General features: G+C 34.4%; 1 protein-coding gene across 5 annotated transcripts in view; it reads left to right on the top strand.

Annotated features, from left to right (window-relative positions):
* Nucleotides 1-19,798, top strand: part of CRPPA (CDP-L-ribitol pyrophosphorylase A) — a 305,310-nt gene that overhangs the window by 117,324 nt on the left and 168,188 nt on the right. For all 5 annotated transcript variants that reach the window (XR_014016649.1, XM_081244009.1, XM_081244008.1 and 2 more), the window contains exon 6: nt 16,048-16,145. Coding sequence is in view for 4 of the 5 variants with exons in the window: in XM_081244009.1 (XP_081100135.1) it covers nt 16,048-16,145 (98 nt within the window). In the remaining variant the exon portion in view is untranslated. The remainder of the gene's footprint in view (nt 1-16,047; nt 16,146-19,798) is intronic.

Genomic DNA, 19,798 nt, shown 5'->3' on the forward strand with positions numbered 1-19,798 from the left:
GTACTTCATTTCTACCATGTTTCATTGACTCTAAGGTGCCATTGCTTGTAAGAAGCAATGTTATTTTTATACCATTGAGAAAAGAAAAATGCTGGCAATTAAACTACAATATAATGTTTTATTTTCACTTAGAAACTTATTAACATATTTATGAAATGAGCTCTTTTATGTTTATTTAGGCATATATTTTTATCACACTTGTTCATATGTAAAAAGACACAGGCAGAGTTCTGGCTCTGGGGAAGATGGAGCAAGCTCACTCCACTCTGTTTCTCCTAGCGAATGAATCTATATGGACAGAATACATAGAACAGCTGTTTGAGGCTTCAGAGTAAATAGTACAGGTGGATTAATGAGTAAGACCCAATTTTGAAGTACTACCTAACTGGCAGTGAATTATGTCAGGCTCTGTTATGTCCTGACCTGGGTCCAATGCAGCCCTGGGTCCATTGTCCAGAAGTGGGCACTGGAGTTGACAGACCTCCAAGAAAAGCCCCTTAATTCTGATCAGAGAAGCAGGAAAGGAATTTCCTAATGTTCAGAAAGTGAAGATATCTCCCCTTTTTTCTTTTCTCTCTCAGTGCTTTAATTCCCAAGCAATCATGTGGCAATAGTGGCATTGGAAATGGCATCAGTGGGGGCCCAGAGAAGCCTAAAATTCTGAGAGAAGTGAACATTCCTCTTTATCAGAGTTGCTATGATTCTAAGAGGTGGGATGACCACTGTTTCTGTTCTTAATTTCTCCTGTTGCTTACCTTTGGGCACAGGTGCAGTCATGGGAAATGTGTGCAAAATGGGATAAATAGGATCCCAGCTTTCTGGTAGGAGTGATGAAAAGGGATGCACTAAAGAAGTGGAATGTACAGGGAGAGGTTGGAGGTGAGAGAGGATATTACTCAAATGTACAGGATATGATCTGAGGTCAGTTAACATGCAGAGTCAGGAAAATCTAAACTCACATGGGAAAGGACAATTAATAGATACCCATGCTGAGATGGCACAGATGTTGGAATTTTCTGAAAAATACTTACTTTAAAGCACTGATTATAAAAATGCTGCAACAAGTAAGGGAAGATGCTCTTGAAAGATGAGAAGTCTCAGTGAAGGCATAGAGAAAATAAAGAAGAACCAATCAAAAATCTTAAAACTGAAAAAAAGAAGATAACCAAAATAAAAAACTTACTGGATGGGCTTAATAACAGAATGGAGATGGCAGAGTGCCACTGAAGTTAAAAATATGTCATTGGAAGTTTTTCATTCTGAACTACAGAATGAAAAGAAATGGGGAAAAAAATTAACAGTACTCAGCATCTGTGGGAATGCAGCAGGTCATCTGAATCCTGGAAGCAGAGGAAAAAGTGCAGTACAGAAAAAAACATTTGAAGAAACTATGAGTAAAAACTTCCCAAATTTGACAAAAGACATAAAACTGCAGATTCAAGAAGCTCAGCTAACTGCACCATGATAACCCCAAAGATGTCCATATCCAGATACTTACTTCATAAGCAAACTGCTGAAAACCAAGACAAAAATCTTGAAAGTAACCAGAGAGAAATGATGCATTGCTTATAAAGGAACGATAATTTGAATAACTGTAAATTTCTCATTAGAAAACATGGGAACCAGAAGAAAGTAGAATACGATTTTTAGAGTGCTAAAAACGAATATTATTAACTCAGTATTCTATATCCAGCAAAAAAAAAAAAAAAAAAAACAAAAGAAAAAGAAACATTACCCTTCAGGAATAAAGATAAAATAAAACAATTTCAGGTAATGGAATAAAAAAGATAATTTTGTTGCCAAAAGATGTACTCTAAAAGAATATCTCAACAGAGCCTTTCATACAAAGGAGATGATGCAAGAAGGAATCTAGGAACATCAGGAATTAAGGAAGAGCAACAGAATCAATAAATAGAATATACTCACATAATTCTCTTTACATTTTTAAACTATTTATAGGTTGAAAGCAAAGGTAATATTTTCTGATGAGTTTTTCTATGTACGAGACAGCTGCAGTGTTGTAGATAAATAAGTGCAACATAAAAGCAGTAAGGTAAAGGGGCCTATAATACCATGGTTAGGTTTCTACATTTTACTTGCTGTGGTAAAATATTTTATGTAGACTCTAAAAGGTTAAATATGAATATTGAAATCCCTAGAGCAACCACTTAAAAAAACTATACAAAGAGATTCGATCAGAAACGCAAGAGATAAAACCGAATACTAAAAACAAGTTTAAACCAGAAGAGAAAGGAGAAATAGAGGAACACAAAACAAAGGGAGAAAACAAAAATATTAATAATAAAATAAATAACCTAAATCCAAATATATCAGTAATTTCATTAAATGTCAGTGGTTTCGGCACACCAACTAAAAGATAAAGATTTCAGGATGGATATTAAGATTTGACCCAACTGTATGCTGCCTACAAGAGTTTACTTCCAACATAATGTTTTAAAGGTAGGTTACAAGTAAATAAAAGTAAAAGCACATACTATGTATTCACTAATCAAAAGAAAACTGGATGGCTATATTAATATGAAAGTAATAAAAAAGTACCTTACATAATAAAAGGATAAATTCACCAGAAAGACATAATTCTAAATGTATATCCATTTAACTGAAGAGCTTCAAAATATACTTAGCGTGAACTGACCAAAATGAAGGGAAAAATAGACAAATCAACAATTATAGCTGGAAACTGCAATATTTCTCTAAGTATTTGCTGGAATCAATAGAAGATCAATAAGGGTATAGAAAGAGTAAAGAGTACCACCAACTAACTTGATCTAATTTACACAAAACTTTCCACCCAGCAGTAGAAGAATAAACATTCCTTTCAAGTGGGCCGAGAACATTCTCCAAGACAGAATGTACCCTGGGTAATAAAACACATATTAACAAATTTAGAGGAATTGAAAGCATGCAAAGTATGTTCTCTGACAATAATAGAAACAAACTAGAAATCGATAATAGGTATAAGAAAAACCTTCAAGTGCTTGGAAAATAAACATTAAATCATCTGTGTCCAAGAGAAAGTCTCAAGATAAATTAGAGAATATTTTGAACTTCAGTAAAATGACATGACACTTTGTAGAATGCTGCTAAAACAGTACCTAAATGCTTATATTAGAGATGAAGAAAGGTCTTGAATCAATGATCTGAGTAGCTGTCTTAAGGAACTAGAAATAGAGGAGCAGTGCAAACCCAAAGCAAGCAGTAGCAAGGAAATGATAAAGAGCAGAAATTAATGAAGTTGAAAACAAAATGTCAGAGACAAAAAACCTAAAGCTGGTTACCTGAAAGGATTAATAACACTAATAAACCTATCATGAGACTGCAAAAAGAAAGGAAGACACAACTGGAAATGTTACACAATTGTTGGTGGCAATGAAAATGGTACAGCTACACTGAAATGCTGTTGACAGTTCTTATAGCGAGAAAAACACATTTACTGTATGATCCAGCATCCCATTCCAATGCGTTTACCCTAGAGAAAGGAAGACTTACTTTCACACAGGAAACTGTATGTAACTGTTTATAGTAGTTCTGTTCATAATCATCAGAAGCATGGAACAATCCACATATCCTTCAGCAGATGAATCGGTGAACTGGTACATCTATACAATGGAATGCAACTCAAATGAATATATATGAATTGTCCATATACAAAATAACTTAATCTCAGAGGAATCATACTGAATGATCTCAAAAGGTTTGAGATCTCAACTGATCTCAAAAGGTTATGTTTTGAATTATTCCATTTATATGATTTAAAACAATTTAAATTTTATTTTAGAGCATAGTTGAGTAACCATGTTGTGTTAGTTTCAGGTGTACAGCAGTGATTCAGTTATGCATATACATGTATATATTATTTTTCAAATTATTTTCCCATTTAGGTTATTATAGAATATTGAGCAGAGTTCCATGTGCTATACAGTAGGTCCTTGTTGGTTATCTGTTTTATTTTTTGTCTTTTTATTTTTTTTATTATTTAAATTTAAGAAATTATTTTATGTTACAGTATAGTTGACTAGCAATAATATTCTTGGAGAGACAGAAATGTAGTAACAAGGAATAGATCAGAGTTTGCTTAGGCCAGGGAGCTGGGGAGGGGGTGAGTACAAAAAGATGGCATGAAGGATTGAACTGCTTTGTATTATGACTGTGGTGGTCGTTACACAAATCCGTAATGTTACAGTCATGGAAATGACCACCGTATACACGGAAAGGTAATTTTACTGAATGCTAATAGAGGTTAAGTGTATCTTTATAAGGCCCTGATGGGCAGCAATTCTATGACGCCATCCCTATTTCAGGGAAGTTATACAGAGGAAAAATGGAAGTTTCAATCAATGAAATATTAAGTACTTAAGTACTGAAAGTAATTAAGTACTGAAAGTTTTCCAGGTATTTCATTAAAAGCTACAAAAGAAGATTTCATTTTCACCCCAGAGCGATGTCATTTGCTCTTACATTCTGTTATGCCTTAACGTTTGGGAAAGGGGAATGCCAGAGCCTGTGGAGAATTCTCTTTACTCCATGAACCTGTGAGACTGTCGTTTGACGTGTATTACTCCAATAAAAAAAGGTAGGGAAACTCCTGGGTAAGATGCTGAATTGGGGAAGTATCTTATCTTCTTTACTGATTCTGTTAGCATGTGGAATGGTTGAGGGCCTTCACTCCAGACCAGGTTGCCCGGTTGGAATCCTGGCTCCTGAGTTTACTAGCTGTATAATCCCAGGTGAGTCATTTGTATCATCATCTCTAATGAGGCCATTATGATTTTGCCGGCTAGATTTTGGTTAGAATTTAATATATGCTTTTTATAACACAGAATAATAATAATAATTGTCAGTCACTCACTGAGCAATAATCCAGTGGTTTGGCTGAGTTACTCTGGGCCTCAATTGTTTTTTACTTTAAAGGAGGCTAATATCTTCTATTTATTAGTAACATTGCATTGATTCATTAGAATTTAAAGGACTCCCTAAGATATTTTGAGCTCTTAAAGCCTAGAGCCTTATAAATAAAAATACCATTGCTCTTATTTTTTCATGTTATTGGTAGTTTTCCTCTAAGTTTAATTTTAAAACGTTTACTGATTGCTTTAATAGCATGTTACAGACCTTTTTGTATCCTTATGTGCTGTACTGAAGACCTAATTTTGTCCCCTTGATCATATATAAAGGTACTTTCTGAATGAAGTACAGATGAAAAGACTAGTGTATTTTCAGGTAATTTTTTTTTATTTCGTAAAACTTTTTATTGTCAAATAACCCACAGATACTGAAATCTAAAACTAATTTGTAGCTTAAAGAATAATGCACATGTTTGCATAACATCACCCAGATCATGAGGAGAACTTTGCCTCGTACCTCAGAAGCCCTTTCCTGTATTTTGTAGTGGCTAACCAGATTTTATAGCAATCTCCTCCTCATATTTCTTTTGAACTTTATCACTCAAATGTGCATCCCTCAACACTGCAGTTTGGTTGCGATAATTTTTTTAAACATGTAAAATCTCAACCTACAGGTTCCTTATCTCTTTATTTTGCTTGCACTTTTTCTTTTGCTGAATTTAGGCCATGTAACTTGTAGCGTTTCTTCTCTTTTGAATTTTGATGGGTACATATTTATGCATGGTACAGTTCTTTACATTTTTCTGTCATCTACAAAGTCATAGCTGGATCTAGAAGCTTAGTCAGATTTAGTTTCATCTTTTTTCTCAAGACTAGAGATGGTGTGAGTTTTTTGTTAGGAGACACCTAATGTCTGGTTACATAATTTTGTGATGATAGCAGCCATTGATACTCAATGCCTGTATTGTTAAGAGGTTGTATGGGTGGCTCAGAATCATGATATATATATTTGAATTCTATTCATTAGTTTTCAGGTGTTGAGGTATTTTCATAAATAAACTTTACTCACCTACTATTTACTTACCCAGTGGTACAGTTTATATGACAAAAATAAATGCTTGATTATTTTTCTTTATCAGTTTTCAAGCAAAAGAATCATCATTCTCTAAAGTTACCAATTATTTGGTGTGTGTTTCATAAAGATGAAATATTTCATAAGTTCATAATGGTACTTCCAATTCAATATTAAGTTGTATCTTACTTCCTGCACATTGAGAATCATGGTTCTCAAAGCTACAGGGAATAATAGAATTTGAATATTTTGTAAATATTCGTTCGTTTTATTCAACAGTGCACACCCTAGGTCTCAAAGTGTCAATATTAATGCTATAAACCAATGTTATTTCCATAAAAGTTTAAACAATTTTTCCTACATATACTGTTCCAATTTACTCTCCCACTCCATTTTTTTGTTTACACTGTATGTTTTCAGGTTGTATAGCTGTTATACACTGTCCTGTTTTAACTTTAGCTCTTATTTAGTCGCAGTTCTGCTAGTAACTCTGTTTTATGCTATTCATCGATAATTTTGTTCACATCTCTCTAGACTTTGGTTATCCGAAGCTTGAGCTCTGGTACCTTTCTTAGGAAAGTTTCCTGGGAAACTGTTTACTTAATTCACGTTGATAACTGCTTGTGCTTTATACTTGAAAGTTAGTTTTGCGGAATGTATAATCCTTGGCTCATATATTTTCCCTGGCATAACTTAAATATGTTCCTCTACTTTTCTTACATAAAGTCCTAAAGATTATCTCATTTTTATTCCGTTATCTGTTTCTGTTCTTTTTGTCTATGTGCCCAAAGGAATGATTTCTTTTATAAGTCTAGTAATTTTGCTAGAAAATGTCTTGGTATTGATTTTTATTGGTAAATATTTGCAGGTATTGATATGTGATGTACTTGTGTGTGTATGGGTGTTTGTGTATCATTTTTAGTAGTCTCTTTTTTCTTTATAGATTTCTATTATGTTTATGTTAGATCATCTTTACCTCACTTTAATATTTATTACTTTATATTGAATGTTTATTTAAAATTTTTATTTTTACCTTTTTCTCTTAAAGTATTATTTGTTAATTTTATGTGTGTGTCACTTCTAGTATAGTCTTCATTTCTTAAATGATCTTTTCTTCTATTTTAATCTCTTTTCTGAGTTCTGCAACCTAATTTGAGTTTTTAAAATTCCAAATCAAATGGTTGTTTCATGTGTTGTTTCATTAGCTCAGTGATTTTTAGCTTGTTTTGAAATAGATTACAGTTTTGATTGGTTTGATGGGCACATCTTTCTGGCATGTTCTCATTATTTTTAAAGGTGTTGTTCTGCTCCTTATTGTCTTTTTGCTTATAATAATTTTGTGTGGGGTTTGGCTTTGATATTTTTCCATTATTCATTTGGATGTGAAGTTAATTTTCTTGAATTTGAAGAAGAAGACAGTTTTGACGATAGCTCAAAGATCTCCCTCTTTTGTTGCCTTCTTGTGGTGTCCACAAATGTGGAAGCACGATTCTAATATTTTTCTGGCTCTGTTCTCCTATCACACTTTCAGGTGGATCTTCTCTTTCTTTTGACTTTGGCTGCATTGGGTCTTCATAACAGTGTTTTAGTTATGCTCGTAGCCCAGAGGTGGAAACTAATCAATGTTCAATACCTTCTTGGTGCCCTATGCTAAAACCTGGGGATAATGTTGGGAAATTACAAGTTACGGAGTTAGGAGTTTGTGATTTTGTGGGAGAGAAAGACAAATAGATAATATAATCCAATGTAAAAACTATAATGAAAGTAAAATAAAAATGTAGAACAGTATGAGAGGGAACAATATCGTTTAGGATGCTAACTTCACATGGACTTGAGTTAGAAAGCTTAAAGTTCACAATTCATGGCAGTATGACCTTGGGCAATTTACTGGCTTTATAGCCTCGCTTAACTCATCTGTAAAATGGGGAGAATAATTTCTCTCCTTGGTTGTTGTGATGATTAAATGAAATAATGTATAAAAGTATCTACCGCAGTAAAAAGCCAAAGCAATATTAGCAATAATTATAGAATGTCATGAGTACTAACTAATCAGAATGAATGCACTGACAACCAGAATGATTGCTGGCTGTAAGGAACTGATATGGCTCTGTTGGTGTGTACTATCTGACCATCTGCTTTGCCAATAGACTTACTAGGGTCACGGTACATGTGGATTTCTTTCCACTTCTGAAACTACACTGAGGGACCTTTTCCCATGAACGCTCAAATTCAGCAATGCAGTGATTACCTGGATATAAGGAGAATCCTAGTTGTGTGGTTATACGTGTTTGAGAGAGATATCATTATGTATCAGAATTGGGGGTTTGGAGATGGGGGGTTCTGTAGTTTCACAAAATTCTTCCTGGTGGCTCTGTTCCTCCCTCCTTTTTTCTTCTCCTTTCACCAAAATACATCTAAAACATTTGCCTAGAGTTACTAATGCAGATGATGCTTGATGTAGTCCTTATTGGAGAATTAGACAAGAAAATGTGATGGCACTGCAGGCCGGGGGATCATGAACATTATTGCAAAGATCATGATGTGTCCAGGGAATTGTAGGTGGTATTATTTGGTGGCTGAATAATGAGGTGTAAAGCCCAACGTGTTGTGGGTGATTATATGTTGCCCTGTATAAAATATATGGAGGTGGGAATCCTCTGGTCATGACTTTAGAATTATGAGTCCACTGTTGAAGAATGCTTAAAATTTTTTGCCAGTGAATTAGAGTTCTCCGGAGAAACACAACAAATGAGATATATACACACACAATAAGGAATTGGCATACATGATTACAGATTATTAAGACTGACAAGTCCAAAGTCTACAAAGCCAATGTCCCAATTCAAGTCCAAAGGCCAGCAGACTACTGTAGAATCAGGAAGAGCCTTGTTTCAGTTTGAAGGCTGTTATACAGGAGAATCATCTCTTACTTGGGGGGAGGGTAAATGTTTTCTTTTATTCAGGTCTTAAAATGATTAGATGAGGCCCACCCACGTTAGAGAGAGCAATCTGCTCTACTTAGTTTACAGATATAAATGTTAAACTCATCTAAAAATACCATGACAAATGCCCAAATTATGTTTGAGCAAATATCTGGGCACCCAGTGTCCCAGGCAAGTTGACATACAAAATTAATCATTATGGCCAGTAAAGTAAAATCAAGTTGCACGTTATTTATTTTTGGCATTATTATTAATTACTGGCAATCATACATATTCTTTGACCATTTAGAAGTTTTCATGCATGGGGATGAGGTATTAACTGAAAATTTTGAGCTTATTAATTAATGCTTACAGCTTTTAATTCTAACCTGTCGATTTCCAAGTTATGTTCCAGTTTGAATTTTATGTTGTCACTATGAGAGCTGTGCGACACTAGATATGATATATAAATGAAGTTATTCAGTGTAAATCAGAGTACTTGTTAAAAATGATTTTGAGGGGAGGGATGTACCCTAGTGGTTTAGATATCAGAATATTTCATCATGTGACACAGGTGTCTTTTAGAAAGATGTTTTAAACACTGTTTAAAAGAGAGGGTAGTATGAAAACTAAAACTCAGAGAATAATATTAGTCATCAAGTTGACTGGTCAGGTATGATTTAAAGTTAATTTCAATGTTTGTCCATTTTATCCTTAGGTCTTTTTTGGGGCAAGAACAAAGAGTAGATTCTTGTGTTGGAGTTTTTATGATTCCAGGAAGTGAAATGACTTTATGGTTTTTCCCCAGTGCTATTGTTTTTATTTTAAACTCTAAATGTTTCTAAGAAGTGCTTTATTAATAGTTATAACAGCAGATCAAGAATTCTAAAGACTTCTTTTTTCTTTTGATTTCATCATTAACCTCAAGGAAGTTGTTAAATACTTTGTTTGCATTGAGAAATAATAAGGATTAATCATATTAGTGATTGGAAAGTGTTTTGTGGTTCATGAAAAAAGTGAATTTTAAATAATGTGCCTTTTTTTCCTTCTTCATGAGTTGGGGGATACTAGAATAACTGTGGAAGAGAGGAGGTTCAATTTATTTGAGCCCTGTTCCTACAGCTTACATTCTTTCCCATTTTGGCCCTCCATCTGCATGGTACAAGTACAGTTATGGCAGATACCTGTTTTCGATGAAGATCTTAAATACATCAACATTTTCAGTTAAGCCTGTCAGTGCATGTTTTTGGAATCATTAATAGAAATCATGTAAGATGTTTCAGCCTAGGTCTAGTGGACAAACTAAGATATGAACGATTAGAGCTAGACGGTATCCATTTTAGCTTCAGAGGATTTAAGTGATGAAAACAGGGGACTATTGATTCCTCAAGATGTGTATTCCATTACTATATAAAACTACTGCATATTTGGTGAAACTTTGAAACTTGAAAAGCAGTGGGACAAAGTTGATAGGGATTGTTTATCACACTCTGAAATGTTAAGACCACAAGGCACCATTTGGAATTAGAGATGGGTTGTATTTTGGTAAGATAAAAGGAATCTTAACTTATATTCATAATGAATGTATATGACCATGATAGCATTTATTCTGTGAATATTTATTGGGGATATACTTGTACAAAGCATTCTGCATAACTTTACACATATTAATTCATGCAATCTTCATTAATCCTCATGTAGTATCTTTTATTATTCCCATGTCTCCTGTTTTTCTTTTAGATACTTATAAACTCCTTATAGAAAATTTGGCTTTACATAGTAATTGTTAGTCTCTCATCTCGTTTCATACATGTAAAATGCTGTCAAAGTATGAATATACTATTTTCAGATACAGAATTTGTATAAGATTTTGAAAAATTGCATTTACCTCAATAATTTAAGAAATATTGGGCACCCAAGAAGTGCCTCATACTTACAATTGAAATATAAACATTGCATTTTTTTCTTATAATATTGCCTTTAAAATATTGGGCACGAAATGTCTAAATTGTAAACTCCAGTGAACCATGCAGATCAGAGTAGGAGTTGGGGGGGTTTGGGTTTCTTTAAAAATTTTACACTGAAATATCAAAGGGAAATGAGTAACCCAGCACATTTTTTTCTCACTAAATTCATCATCCTTCAGTTGCCACAGTATGGAGATGAGAGAAAACTACACAATTATCCCCAAATTATTATACTCAAAAAGACTTACACCATTTTGATGGGATTAATCAGTTATTGTAGGTAATTTTTATGTTTTTTTAAGATAGAGAAACCTTTTATAAACCTCACATTATAGAAAATCAGTGCAGTGAGTAAGCAGAGGTTTTCAACCTGGCTGAATATTAGTATCACTTTTGGAGCTTCAGAAAGTACAGGCGAGAATTTTGTTGGGTGAGTTATAAGCATATGTATTTTAAAAATATAAAGGCAAAACAAAAAGATACTGAGAGTTGATTCTTAAGTGCAGCCATGTTTGAGAACCAGTTGAACCTAGTTTAGACTTTAAATGACCTTAGCCAGATAGAAAATTTATCATTGTTGGTGCTAAATGATATTCATATGGACTGTAGACACTATTAGAAAGTGGCTAGTCTGGCACAGACTTCCATGTGGAATACAAGTAACTGGGAATTACAAGAAGTCAGCAGACAATACAGAAACCAACAAGATAAAAGATTGATTTTGTTCATTATTATGTTACGTTGTCTTGAATCTAGGTCCTTATTTATGTTTTGCTCAGTTGATCTTTAATGAACAGAATTAATTTTTTAATAAATTTATCCAGCTTTATTGAGATATAATTGATGTAAAACATTTTAAGTTTATAATATGATGGTTTGTTACATGTATATATTATGAAATGATTATCACAAAAAAGGTTAGGTAACAGATCTATCACCTCACGAAATTAAAAATTTAGAGAGATGTATTTTAAAGTCTTCTACTATTTATATGTGTGTATGTGTGTGTATATAAATCTATTTTTAATTGTATCTTATTTGTTTCTTGGGTTAGAATATTTTTTTATTTTAATATACTTTCAAACTTCAAAGATGCAACAATACTACATATAACTTCCATCTGTCTTTTACCCAGATCACCAGTTCACTGATTTTTTACATTTTGCCCCATTTACTCTATCATTTCTTTATGTGTGAGCTCATTATCATTTCTTCTTGTGTATGTTCATGCTGTTTTTTGCTCTTTCTCTCTCTCTCTAGCTTTCTCTTTCTCTGTCTTATAGAATTGTGAGATACTTAGTGGGTGTTTTAATCTGTTAAATTTATGGCAACTTCTTGCACAATAGCAGACTAATAAGGACAATAAAATTAATAATCCATGAGTCAAATGAGAAATCACAGTGGAAACTAGAAGTGTATAAGGTGAGAAAAAAATGAATGAAATCTTTTAAATTGAAAGTGAAATAATTTAAACTGAAAAATATCACAATGTTTGATGTATAAATAAAGCTGTTATTAGAGGAAAATTTAGAGCCTTAAATGTTGATCCTTGAACAACATGGGGTTTGGAACCTGACCTTCCTCACAGTGTAAAATTTGTGGATAGCCTTACAGTTGGCCTTCTGTGTCCACAGTTTTGGATCTGTAGATTTAACCAATCACACTCATGCAGTACTGTACTATGTACGTATTGAAAAAAACAGGTGTAAGTGGACTCTCGCAGTTCGAACCTGTATTGTTCAAGGGTTGACTGTATTAGAATAAAAGAAAAGCACAAAAGCCCACTATTCTTTTTTTTGTAAGAAATTAGAAAAGAACAGTGAACTAAATCTATAGATAGTAGAATGAAGAAGATATTGAAGAAAATAGTAAACATTCATAAGTTAGAAGACAAGCATAAGAGAGAATCAACACAACTTTTATTTGAAAATGTTAATAAAATTGATAAAACCTTGGCAAAAGTGATGATAAAAAATACTGAAGGCTCAAATAATTATTATCAGAAATGAAAAAAGAGCATCAGTGATGATCCTATAGACATTGCAATGAGATGTGAGCAACTTTGTTCGTCAGCTTGGGCTGCCATAATGAAATACCATAGACTGGATGGCTTAAACAACAGGAATTTATTTCTCACAGTTCAGGTAGTTGGGAATTCCAAGTAAAGGTGCTAGCTGATTCATTTTCCAGATAAGGGCTCTCTTCTGGGCTTGCAGACAGCTACCTGCTTGCTGAATCCTCACATGGATGTGAGAGGAAGGTCTGGTGTCTTTTCCTCTTTTTATAAGGGCATTAATCCCATCATGTGGACTTCACCCTATGAGATGATCTTCACTTCAGGATCTCATCTAAACCTAATTACCTCCAAGGACCCTACTTCCTAATACCATCACATTGAGGGGTTAAAGCTTCAACATGAATTTTGGGGGAACAGAAACATTCAGTCCATAGCTTTATGCTAATAGACTTAAATTTAGGTTAAATGAACACATTCATAGGCAAATACAACTAGGAAAAGTTGTTCGTCAGTTTAAGATATTGAATCTAATTAAAAACGCTACCACAAAGACAGTTGGCTTTTACTAGTGAATTTTACAAAACCATTGAAAAGAAGAAATAACACCAGTCATACACATTTCTTCAGAAAATAGGAAAAGAGAGAACTTTCCAACCCATTACCTGAAGGCAGTATAAATGTTTAATAAACCTCTGACAAGGACCTTGTAAAAGTAAAATTACAGGCTAATTTTTATCATGAACATAGAAGCAAAATTCTAAAGGTTGCATTATCAGATTAAAAAATTATGATTTGGAAAAAAGGAAATAAAATTTTGTTCACAATTGACATGTTTGTATATATAAAAAATTTGAAATAACTTGTAAACCCTTAGAATTTATAAGTGAATTTAGCAGTTACTAAATGCAAAGACTGTATAGAAGAAATTTTAAGATATTTTTGTACATCAACAAGTAGAAAATGCAACTAAAGATATTATTTACAATAGATCAATAATGTTTTTTAGAAATTTAACAAAAGTTGCAAAAAGACTCTATACTGGAGACTATAAAACACTGAGAAAAATTAAGGAAGATCTCAATAAATAGAGGAATATATTATGTTTATAATTGAAAGGCTTGCGATTTTAAAGATGTCATTTTTGTCTAAAAAGCAGGTGAGGGACTTCCCTGGCAGTCCAGTGGTGGGGACTCCGTGCTTCCACTGCAGGGGGCCCCGGTTCCATCCCTTAATAGGGGAACTAAGATCCCTCAAGCTGCGCACATGACCAAAATACTTAAAAATAAATAAATAAATAAATAGCAGGTGATTTTGTGCAAATTTATTGTAAAATTTATGTGGTAATGCAAAGATTCCCGAACAAAAAGCTATTTAGAACAGCTAACACATGGCAGAAAATTAATGCCAAATTGATTTTGAGTTACTTCATTTTATTTATACAGTTGATCTTTGGACAACATGGGTGTTAGAGGCACTGACCCTCACAAAATTGAAAATCCACATATAATTTATAGTCAGCCCTCCCTATCTGTGGGTTTAACCAACTGAGGATCATATAGCACTGTACTATTTCCTATTGAAAAAAATCTGTGTATAAGTGGACACTTTGCAATTCAAACCCATGTTCAAGGGCTAACTGTATCTCAGTTTTGGAGGGGGATAATGTCAGTTTTAATTTATTGTTGACTTACATTTGATAGAGCTTGGAATTCTATAAAGGATATATGATATATGATGAAACAAGGAAGGGAAATCTGCATATGTTGTGTTTTGTTTTAAAAAGTATTGTTTATGCATTATTTAATAAATTAGAATTATTGTGGTGCCGTCATATTATATATGTAGTAAATTACTTTGTACTTACACATTAAATTTTTTATTATAATGTTTTTGGTGTATGTGAAAGAAGCATTTGGAAATGTAACTGGATTTTTGCTAGGACATTACAAAGTCCAAATTTCTCCAAATATTTAAGAGAATACAATACATACATTTGAATATCGGGTATGGCTCTTGGAACATATACTATTATTGATAAGTGGGAGGTAGGTAGTTAATGGTATTCCTGACGTTATTATTTTAAACGTTTTGGACTTCCCTGGTGGTCCAGTTGTTAAGACTCCACGCCTCCACATTTCCAATGCAGGGACATGGGTTTGATCCGTGGTTGGGAAACTAAGATCCCACATGCCATGTGGCGAGGCCAAACAAACCAAAACAAACCAAAACAAAAATCTCTCTTAGAATTAATACAATAGCTATGATTTATTGAAAAAGAAAAAAAAGTTTGGTCCTCCCCAGCTTTTTTTGGAAGAATCATTAACTATTGCTAGAACAGTGTTTCTAGAGAGCCTGTTATGTGGAGTTGCCAGTGTAAGAAGCAGCTAGGTCCTAAGTTAAACTAACTTTTGGTTTGAGACTTCTATTTAAAATTAGGCTTTTAAAAAAATCCATGACATAATACCATGAAATGTGTTCTTAACTGGCAGCAGTATAGCCATTTCTTAGTATTTTAGATCCGTTTACTATAAAAGAGGACTGCACATATTTGGGGAGAGTGCATCCAGGGTTTACAAAGGTGAATATCACTATGTCATACGGCTTATGATTTTAAATTTTATAATCTCAAGCCTTCCAAATTTGAAGAAAATCTATTTTTGGCTATTTTCACTTGCTGTGGTAATAGCTAAACAGGCAAGAATTTAATTGAATTGACTGGAATGGCAAGGAAAACGCTGTGCATAGCCAGGGCACCAGGTGGCACAGTGAGCTGTACGCAGGAGACATCTTATGGCCTAACCAGAGGATCTGCCTGGGAGATGGGATTCCATCAGATTCTGGGAGATTCCTTGTACATGTGGAAGGATTGAATTCTTGAGCCAAGTAGCTGTCACCTGCAGTTACTGTCTTTAAATATATCCAAAGATCCTTATTTCTGTTGCTTACATGATGTCCTGTTTACCCATCCACAAAATGTTAAAGACATAGATTTACTGGCTTGGATGGTCAGTTGAGTCCAGGACATCTCTGTGCAGTCCAAGTCACTCCACTTGGCCTAAAGCCCACACCTCCCTATTCTTGTTCAATAGTTATGAATGGCGGGTTAGTATAGGTTTCAGCATACTAGGGCTTTGTTCCATATTCTGTTTGAAACATATTCTGTTCCATATTCTGTTTAAAAATTTTTTTTCTTTTTTTATCTCAGAAAGAATTTCACAACAAATTTGTGTAGTTATGGACACAAAAGAAGATGAAGAACATGTAGGTCATCGTCTTGAAGAAATGCTAAAAAATGAATTAAATGTAAGTATTCGAAGATCCAGTTTGATAAAATATATTTGATTGACACAGATTTTTATCATACAAAGATGCTTTCCTTGAGAAGGCATAAAAGTACTTGCAAGCTAATTTTCTTATTTTGCTGTAATGAAATCCTGTGTTTTGCCATCGCTTTTGACTTGAAATACAATTAGTTCCCCTTCTCCACTCCTCTTCTGGATTTCCTCCCTACCTTCGTTCTCCAACTTCTATTTCTCCTTTAAAATTCAGCGTCAGTGTGACTTCTTTAGAAAGCCCCCCACCCCACCCCGCCCCAGTGCACATGAGCCCCTGCATGAGGTTGACATTTGTCTTGAGAGCCACGGTGCCCAGCACATGCTAGATGCTTACTAAAGTTTGTTGAATACATGAAGAAAAGAAAGAGATTAAGAAGAGAGAGAGAAAAAAGAGAGAAACATATGCAAAAGATAGGATAATTATGATATTGAAGAAGTGAATGGATGTTCTTGCCCCCCCCCTTTTTTGAACTGATCCAATGTCCAGGTTAACCTCATATTTAATATTAGTGTTAAAGAAATGCAAGAAGTAGCCGTGAGTATGAAGAGGTGTATAGGAATTATTTACTACTTTTACCCCTAAGGACATCCATTATTTTTGTGACAATTTTGTGCTTTGAAATGTTTTGCTTGCCAAGCTGATTTTATTGTTTTCATCAGTTTCCTTGTTTTCATTAAAATGTGTAACTGCCTGGGTTTATGATCAACATGTCATGGCTTTTTAACAACATACATAATTCTAGTTGAAAGCAAAAGGAAAAAGTTTATTTTAGTAAGCTAGTTCTATCATGATAGCACAGTCAGTAAAGAGAACAGGCTCTGGTATCAGATTGCCAGTGCTCAGATGTCTGTTTTATTGCCTGATTTCCATATCTTAAATTGAAAATGTTAATAACATCTGCACTGTAAAGTTGTTGGAACAACTGAACTTTAAAAATGTATTTTAATGTGCTTAGAAAAGCATCTGCCGTACCGTAAGTTTGCAACGAATATGAACTATAAGAGACTTAACCATGACATCTATTAACATCTCAACTCATCAGTTGAGTTGAAGGTGTGACAGTATTGAGTAGTAGATACTACGAGTTCCCAAATTTCAGTCCTGTATTAAATACATGAACTGTTAAATACATAGATTCCTGCAATGTGTAAATATTTAGTGAATCATCTGGGATAAGTTCTGGAATTTCAGTTTTTAACAAGCTCCCCGTGGTCGTTTTGATGGCAGTCAGTGCTAAATTCTACCAGTAGCATTTGGAGCAACAATCTAAAGCTGGAAAGAAATGGCAGCCACCTCAGCTGTCTCTTGGGTGTAAAGGATATACTACAATCTTCTTTTCCAAGTTGCCTTTATTTGTAGACTTTCTGAGTATTCCTCCTCTGTTGCTGGAATTTTTAGCACCTTGTTCTTTGCTTTCTATCTCAAATCCACCTGCTAAGAATCTGTTCCTAAGTTCTGTGCCCTAATTTCTCTGCTGCATCCTGCAGGATATTTAAATGTAGATAACTTCCCATTGTCTCACCTCGTGAGGCAACGTTTTGCCTGAAAAATAGTCTTCTACTCGTGGATAGTTTCATTCATGCTTTATCCATTCAGTGCAGAAGCCAATAAGATGGAACCCTGAAAGAGTGTTACTGGGACTTTGGCTATCAACCCTAGGTTTAGAGAGCTGAGTTCTACACTCTTGTTGAGCACCCAACTGATGCATCCTGTGTCACTTATTCCTTGGTCTTCCCAGTGTTAGATTCTACAAAGAGTCCTTTTTGTTACAATTATTATGATAGTCTCTTTTTGTTGCTACTTTTCCTGTATATGTTTGGTAATTATTGATCTAAAACAAATAGACTGCCAGATATTTCTTCAGCAAAGATAGGTTTTTTCAGGATAAACAGACAATTGAAATTTGGGGTCTGCAACCATGACAAGCCACATGCAAGTCCCCCCATAGCAAGGGAAGGACACTTTTACAGAAAGAGCAAGGAAGTTGGGGGGGCTAGAGTACATAGACAGCCCATGGTTTTTCTATTTGCTGAGTCCTCGCCAGGAGAGAAGAGGACTGTTTCTTCTTGTTGGGCTCAGCTGTAGTCGCAGGGTGTGAGGGCTCCCCCTTCTGGTCTCCCAACTCTGTTTTTTCCAACTCTTTTAAGAGAGAAATTTGTTTATTCATTGTTTTGTGTGTTTTTTTCTAATTTTTATTGGAGTACAGTTGTTTCACAATGTTGTGTTACTTTCTGCTGTACAGCAAAGCGAATCAGTTATACATATACATATATCCACTCTTTTTTAGATTCTGTTCCCATATAGGCCATTACAGAGTATTGAGTAGAGTTCCCTGTGCTATACAATAGGTCCTTATTAGTTATCCATTTTATATATAGTTGTGTGTATATGTCAATCCCAATCTCCCAATTTATCCCTCCCCCCCTTTCCTCCTTGGTAACTATAAGTTCGTTTTCTGCATCTGTGACTCTATTTCTGTTTTGTAAATAAGTTCATTTGTACCATTTTTTCAGATTCCACATATAAGCGATATCATGATATTTGTCTTTCTCTGTCTGACGTACTTCACTCAGTATGATAATCTTGAGGTCCATCCACGTTGCTGCAAATGGCATTATTTCATTCTTTTTTATGGCTATGAATTCCATTATATATGTATATACCACATCTTTTTAATCCATTCATCTGTTGATGGACATTTAGGTTGCTTTCATGTCCTGGCTGTTGTATGTAGTGCTGCAACGATACATTGGGTCCATGTATGTTTTCAAATCATTATTTAAATAATGATATGATGTGGAATTTAGGGATACACACAATGGTGTGTAACTGGCGCTGTGTGATTTTTTTTTCAGTGCCTTCACTTCTCAGGTCCTGTCCTTCTCATTTCCAGTATCCGTTGTTTTCAGTGCACTTCATCTACCTACCTGTTGGGCCCAGTCTGGATATAGCCATTATCTTAACTGTGTTGAAAAATAAATACTAAGGCTATTTCTTAACTTCTGACTGCAGTATTTTACCTTTCTTTATCTTATACTAAATTACTCTAACTGCACATATTTAAATTTTATAGGAAACTCTAATCCCACTGTCTTCTCTCTTGCAGCTACCTTTTGTTTCACACTTTACTTCGATACCATGATCCATCACTTCAGTGGATCATGGATCTTTTACCAATATCTTTAATTCCCTTGTCCTTCTATTAAACCCAGTTAGTAAAACCTCATTCATGTTATCAGTCTAACTTTTCACTTCTCTGAGCCTGTATTCAGTCTTAACACTGCTGGAGAAAAGTATACAACGGTGTAGATTACTGTACTTTAAAAATACTGGTCTTACATGCCGCGGAGCGGCTGGGCCCATGAGCCCTGGCCGCTGAAGCCTGCGCGTCTGGAGCCTGTGCTCTGCAACAGGAGAGGCCACAACAGTGAGAGGCCCTCGTACCGCAAAAAAATAAATAATAAAAAAATAAAAATAAAAATAAAAATACTGGTCTTTGTTCTTCACTGGGCCCTGAATGTTGTAAAGCAAGCACACTATGATTCCATTGTGAGCTCCCCATTCTCCTCAGTGGATATTTTAAACCTTTTCCTCTCTCCTTAAATGTCTAACCCAGGTTT

Source organism: Mesoplodon bidens (assembly GCF_964165515.1).
Source record: "Mesoplodon bidens genome assembly, chromosome: 9".
In the NCBI taxonomy this organism is placed as follows: Eukaryota; Metazoa; Chordata; class Mammalia; order Artiodactyla; family Ziphiidae; genus Mesoplodon; species Mesoplodon bidens.